Raw genomic sequence first — 7095 nt, 5'->3', positions numbered from 1 at the left:
ATTCCTTTACATATATTTTACATCGGCATTTTAAGATACATAATGTTAATCAATGTGATAATGGGTGTAAAATTTCTAAACAAAAATATTCATAAATAACCCAAAATACACGACTAATTAAACACATTAACAAACATGAATTTTAGAGACTTGAACAGAAATCGTATTCCACAAAGTGAAAGGGTTTAATGGGTAAAAGAAAACTTTCCATTTGGTCTGGGACACCGTGGGGAAACTGCAGATGAAGATCTTTGAACAAAAAAGATCCCAAAGTAAAGAGAACTATTTGGACAAATTAGAAAGAAAAAAAAAAAATGGCAAGGCATAAATTAATTTTTTTATTATTATTATCTAAGGTGGTAGTTTAATGGCCCAAGAAAATCCTCAAACTGATTAGGTACACATTAGGACATAAATTAGAATAAAGAAAGGGAAAAAAAAAAAATTAAAGACCTAGATTGAAAATCACATGAAGATGCAACAACTATAAAATGAGAACATAGTGAGTTTAAGGCTTTAAGCCGCGTTTAAGATAAAATTAAATTATCTTAGAGTATATTAAGATAAAAACAAATTAACAAATTACCATGCACTACTTCTGTGTTGCAAATTGCATTTTTTTCATTTATTTTCGTTTCAAAAATTAAATCAGTATAAAGAAGTAAGCTCTAAATTTCAAATTTTAAGGTTCTTGGTTGTGAACTTGTCATTGTGTAGGGTTAGAAAGGTAACGAGATGAACAGTAAAATGCTCAAGAAAGATAAAATTTAGTAGGGATGGCCAAATCTCAAATAGGTAACTAGCTTAATGGGTTAGGGTAGAAAGTATGGTTAAAACTGTTTTTAATGGGTAAGGGCCAAAAGATTTGAGAATGAGTAACCATCTTTTAGGTTTTAATGGATATGACCCAAAAGATTTTTTGGATAGGAGCATTATATTTAGTGCGTGGGGCCAAAATTTTTATTGGATAAGGCCAAAAAAAAATTGTGGGTAGTACCCAGTTTTTATTTTTTCGTTTATAGTATTTTCCTCACAATAAACAATGGGAAATGTTAGGTATTCTTTTGGTGTTCTCCTAGTGTTCTTTTCGTTCTATGTGGATATTATTTTTTAAAAACAAAATGAGAGAAATAAGGGAAGTTTCTTTTTTGTTTTTTTAAAAAATAATATCCACCTAAGATAAGGTAAGAGATCAAGCACCTAATATTTCCCATAAACAAATGCCACTGTGTCATGCATGTAAAATGAAGATAAGAACAAACAAATTAAGAAAGATATAAGTTGGAAAGAAAATTCTGGACTCGTAAGAAGTAAAAGAAAGTCAAAATCACAATATATATATATACTTGCACCTCCTCACAAGAAATTACTTTCTGCAAGTGCAACTTCTTTTTTTTCTTTTTTTCTTTTCTTTTTTTCAATTCAAAGTTACTTCGCACAAATTAATGATGGAATTCAACCACTAGAAATGCTTTGTTTGTTTGTTTTTGATTTGTTTTTTGTTTTTTTCCTTGTTTTTTTTCCTTGAAGTTGCTTGCCACAAAGGGATGGAATATTCGGCCACTACAAATGCCTTTTCTTTTCTTTTTTTTTCTTGAAGTTGCTTGCCACAAAGGGATGGAATTCGGCCACTACGTACAAATGTTTTGCTTTTTCTTTTTTCTGTTTTTTTTTTCCCTTCTTCTTCTTGAAGTTGCTTGCCACAAAGGGATGAATTCAGCCACTACAAATGCTTTGCCTGCCTTTTTTTTTTTTTTTTCTTGAAATTGCGGAAGAAGTAAATTTAATCACTTGATCACTACTTTAACACCCATCCTCATATGTGGGCTCAAACTTCATTTTTAATATATGAGGTTCAACATGCACGTGAAATATTTAACTGAAATTGAAGACTCTCATCATTGTTGCCGACCGCCTCCGAAAAAAAAAAAAAAAAAATCAAACTCAAGGTTTCAAGATCTTCTACCCTGAGTTTGAGGGAATGTTAGAGTATGTCAGAGGATTTGATTTTAAGATTTGTTGTAATTGATTTTAAGATTTGATTGTAATTAGATTTTATCTCAATCAAATTACATTGATTTGAATAATTACCATACTTATCTAACCAAATTCTCCTATAAATAGGAGTATTATGTATTGTAAAAGATATCAAGAGAATAAGAGTAAATATAGCTTTAGGGTTTTATCTATGGATGTAGGTTATAGAACGAACCATGTAAAATGTTTTGTATTATTTATTTTATTCTGCTATTCTTTTATATTTCTATTAGCTATATGAATTTCTTCACTTGCCACAAAGGGGTGGAATTCGGCAGATGCAAATCTTTTGCTTTTTCACTTTTTATTTTCTATTTTTTGGTAAAAAAATGTGAGTTAATACTTATGATGCCCTTGTAAAAAATGTAATATATATATATATTTTTTTTTTCTTTTAAAAATTACAATTTCATAGAAAGAGTTTGTATTTGATTGAGGCGCCCTCCAAGATATAATAATTTACCTGTAGTACATAAAATAATACAACTTCAAGTCTTTAATTAGTTCAAATATATATATATATATACTTGGATTTTTCTTGATGGGACTTTTGACCGTAAATTCCTACATCTTTAAAGATGGAATTAGTTAGTTTATTTTCCGTTAAACTCATCTCTCTTGGCAACGTGTTAATTCAAATGGAAAACAAAGGAAATTTACTCGATCTGTATTAATTCCTTCATTATTCATATATTCTTCCCAAGGATGTGTTGATTTACTTCCTCAAATCCCACCACGGATAAGTGAATCAGCCATTTTGTTTCATACAATTTCTTTGAAATTGTAGATTCTCAAATTACGTAATGTAGGCAATTTTTAGAAATGAAAATGCTTGAAAAATGCTACATATTAAAAAGGTGGGATGTTATTGAGTTAACCAAAAAGAATTTTCTTCTCAAAAGTCTTTATCTTCACTTTTGTAGAGATCGACCCTTCTTATTCATAAAATCAAAAAACAATTTTTGATCGACTTAGTTTTTTTACAACATAGAAAGCAAGAACATTATAAAAATATACTCAATTCTCAATTGTAACATACCACATTTTTAATATGTGGCATTTTTCAAGTGTTTTGATGCCTAAAAATAGCTTAAATTACGTAATTTAATAATCTACAATTTTTTTTAAAAAAAAAAATGTAAGAGATGATAATCCTCGTTTCAACCCCAAATTTAAGGTTGATAACAAAATAAAATTGGTGAATAAAACCAGCCCACCAAGTGTGTCGTGCATTCAAGTTTATTTTGGGAATTGAAATCTTCCAACAAGTCGTGATTAGTAAACAAGAAATAGTTTGAAATGGAAAGGAACAGGTTAAGCTAAAAAGTGGGACAAAATTGTCCTACTTTTTAAAAGTTGAGGACAATTTTGTCTCACTATTAAAACTGGATCTCATCCATCTCGTCCATTTCAAATGAAATGGAAATGATCATTTTCTTAGAGTAATGCTACCTACTGTTAATTAATTATTATTATTTTTTTCTTTATCTCCCCAAAACTTATGTGATTTCTAAAATTGTCATTGAATGGATCTTAGACATTTGGAATGGATCTTAAAACTTATGTGAATTTGGAATGGATCTTAGACATTTTTGGGCAAAACTCATCCATCTTGAGAAATAAGAATCTTAGATGGACTAAATTTGTTATTTGATCTAAATTTTTCAATATAATTGAATTTAAATTTATTTGTTTCTTTATTTGTTTTTTTTTTTTACATGTCCACACAAGTAGGAAAATGAGGAAATAAAATTCAAATTAATGACATCTGCTTCATGAGGCATGATCCATAGCTAATTGTTAACATTTTAGACTACCACTTATCGTAATTCTAAGCAATTCGAATTAGTGCCAATGAAACATGATATAGCATTCTGCCAAGACAAAGGGCTCTTAGAAGAAGGCCTATACTCTATAGAGCAGTATGTAGCGGTTGCAGATCTGATACAAAATTCAATTCAAGGCCATTGATCAACAAGCTATTGATTTCTATATATCAGTAAGAAATAGAGAAAAGAATTACGTTTGTATGAAACTAATTAATTCGAGAGTTGTCAAACATGGCTCACAAGCTTTAGAGGTATAATATTTTTCTCATAATAAACAAATGCCACTGTGTCATGTAAAATGAAGATAAGAACAGTCAATGAAAGATATAAGTTGAAAAGAAAATTCTGGAGTTGTTAAAAGTAGAACGAAGCCAAAATCACAATATGCTTGCACCTCCTCACAAGATATGTTTATTACTTCCTGCGTATGCAACTTCCTTTTTCCTTTTCTCTTTTTGAACTCAAAGTTACTTGGCACAAAGTCTAGAGATGCTTTGCTTTTTCTTTGTTTTTTTTTCTCTCTTTTCTCCTACAAGTTGCTTGCCACTAACGGGTGGAATTCCATCGGTAAATGCAAATCTTTTACTTTTTTTCTAGTTGAAGTTGCTTGGGCATAAAGTATTGGAATTGGGGCAATGCCAAATATTTTGCAATCACAAATATTAAAAAGCTGCAAAAAAATCTGACCACCTAGTTTGAGCTCCGTCTATACGACCAAACAGCTGCCAATTAACACCACTTACCCCTCCGTTGTGTGCGCGTGCGAGTGAAAGCGAGAGATGGAGATGCAACTGTTTCTAAGAGAGAGGTTGAAAAGGATTAATTTCTCCCACGGAAGGGATTGGCATCCACTGACGTTCGTAGAAGAGCTGAAAATTGATGGCAAGGAACAAGTTGTATGTACAAAGTGCAATGAGTCGGCCGTAGTGGGTCCCACTTTCAAATGCAATGCCTGCCCGTACCTCCGTCATGTTTCATGCTACGACAAGTCAACCTTTAAATTTCACTTTGGTCGTAGGCACGATAATGATCAGTTGATGTTCACAGAAGAGCTAAAAAATGATGATGGCAAGGAGGGAGTTGTTTGCATGGCATGCGACGAGCAAGTAAAGGGTCCTGGATACAAATGCTCCACCTCCGAATGCAACTTCCGACTTCACAAATCATGCGCCCAGTTGCCCCGCCAAATACAGTGCCACCCCTCACACCCAAACCACATCCTTATTCTTAGGCACCCAAGGATAGCTTCCAGTATTTGTAATGCTTGCGGTAAATGGTGTCGTGCATGCCTCTTTTACCGTTGCAATGAGTGTGATTTCAACCTTGACTTCGCTTGTGCCACCCGCACACAAATTAATAATATTGATGACTGCCAACATGAATTCGTCCAATTCCTTAAGCAAATCAACTTCACTTGTGAAGCCTGTGGTCAGGAAGGCACGAACTTCGCCTCATTATGTACCATCTGTCACATCTTCATTCACTCCAAATGTGCTGGATTTCCACATACCATCATAATTTCAAGACACCATCACGCCCTCACTCTTATATATTCCTTTCATCGTCAAGCCAAGGATTTGAACGATGTATTTTGTAATTTATGTCGTCAAAAGGTGATGACAAAGTATGCAGCCTTTTTTTGTAAGGAATGTGATTTTGTGGTGCATTTGTACTGTGCAGATGAATATAGATGGCATCATTTGCCTAAGAAATCTGTTGATGTTATGGAGAAGATCACACCAGATGAGACACAACATTTTAGCCATCCACATAATTTAATTCTTAGCCATGAGAAGGTTTTGAATAATAAGTTGTGTGATGGATGTATGCATTTTATAATCTCGGCCCCGTTCTACAACTGTACACAATGCCACTTTTTTCTCCATACTACATGTGCTCAACTACCAAAAAAGAAGAATCACATACTTCATCAACACACGCTCACCCTCCTCTCAAATGCACCTTACATCGGTGGAGTTTACGTTTGTAAAGCTTGTGGCCATTCTCGTCACGGCTTCACCTATAGATGTGACAAATGTGAGTTTCATCTTGACATTCAATGTTGTTCAATTCCAGAAATCTTGAAACATGAAGGTCACCAACACTCCCTTTCCCTTCCTATAAGTTCTAACAAAAATTGCAATGCTTGTGATCACAGTCACACGTATTCCAAGAACACTCAGGTATTTGTATGCACTACTTGTGATTTTGCATTGGGTTTTGAATGTGCAACACTTCCGCTTGTAGCTAGGCACAAAAATGATGAGCATCCCCTTGCACTTACCTATGCTGCTGAAAACAATTCTGGAGAATATTATTGTCAGATTTGCGAAAAAGAAAGGGATTCAAATCACTGGTTTTATTATTGTGTAAAATATGACTTTCCTGCTCATCTCCAATGCGTTCTAGGGAAATATCCATACATTAAGTTTGGAAGAAGTTACAAAAGTGAAGATCACCAGCACTCTGTCACTTTTGTTCGAAAGACTAAGGACTCCCCTCCATGTGATGCATGCGGCAAAACCTTCAATGGCATGGCCATAGAATGCAATCAATGCATGTTCAACGTCCACTACTGGGAAGATGAGTGTTTGCTGAAATATAAGTAAGAACGTGCTACATCCGATTGCGGGGATAATGGGTGCATGACTAAGTTTGGTTGTTGAGTTTATTAAGTTTCGGTTGTATGGTTGAATAAAGCTAAGCAATTGTAATTTTGCTTAAGCTTGGAGTTAGTTCTGTTGGAATGGGAGTTTATCTCGAAGTCTGATAAGAACTATCAAGAGTGGTTGTTGAGTTGAATATGTCTTTTATTTCTATTGTTATTGTAATCTTTTATTGCAAGAGTTAATAAAATCATTAGCCATTATTTGTCACACATGGAGTCAATCTACATCACCAAATTTTATGAAAATAATAATAATTACTAACGGTAAAAAAAAGACACAAAAGAGAAAACTATGGTCAATTTGATTATGTAGGTTGATATAATTCAAACAGTTTTGAACGGAATCTTGAATTTCGTAACATTCTTTTATATATATAATTCGAATATGAATCTCAATTGAGAATGGGCTGTTGAAGCCATGTTGGGCTCCCAGTTTTGGTGAATTGAGGGGTCCAGTAGTCATGTACTGGACCATCCAAGAAATATATTGGTGCCCATCATGATCTGGTCCAGATATGGCAAATAAAGAAAACATAGAAAACCCAGAAATTATTTTTTTTT

At 33.3% G+C, this 7095-nt stretch overlaps 1 protein-coding gene across 1 annotated transcript; it reads left to right on the top strand.

Moving 5' to 3' along the window:
- Positions 1–4645: 4645 nt before the first annotated feature.
- LOC132162193 (uncharacterized) lies at positions 4646–6475 on the top strand. The gene is made up of 2 exons (XM_059572459.1): positions 4646–5135; positions 5943–6475. The coding sequence occupies exons 1-2, from the start codon at positions 4646–4648 to the stop codon at positions 6473–6475; spliced, it is 1023 nt and encodes a 340-aa protein (XP_059428442.1).
- The last annotated feature ends 620 nt before the right edge of the window (positions 6476–7095 follow it).

This window comes from Corylus avellana, chromosome ca9, assembly GCF_901000735.1.
Source record: "Corylus avellana chromosome ca9, CavTom2PMs-1.0".
NCBI lineage: Eukaryota > Viridiplantae > Streptophyta > Magnoliopsida > Fagales > Betulaceae > Corylus > Corylus avellana.
Note: the sequence above shows the minus strand (reverse complement) of the source record. Positions and strands in the feature narration are given on the sequence as shown.

Bases quoted from the DNA above. Each gene is read 5' to 3' on its own strand.
- LOC132162193 (XM_059572459.1), top strand. From the start codon at position 4,646: ATGGAGATGCAACTGTTTCTAAGAGAGAGGTTGAAAAGGATTAATTTC. The intron at 5,136-5,942 runs GTAAATGGTGTC...GTTCAATTCCAG, and splicing joins CAGTATTTGTAATGCTTGCG to AAATCTTGAAACATGAAGGT.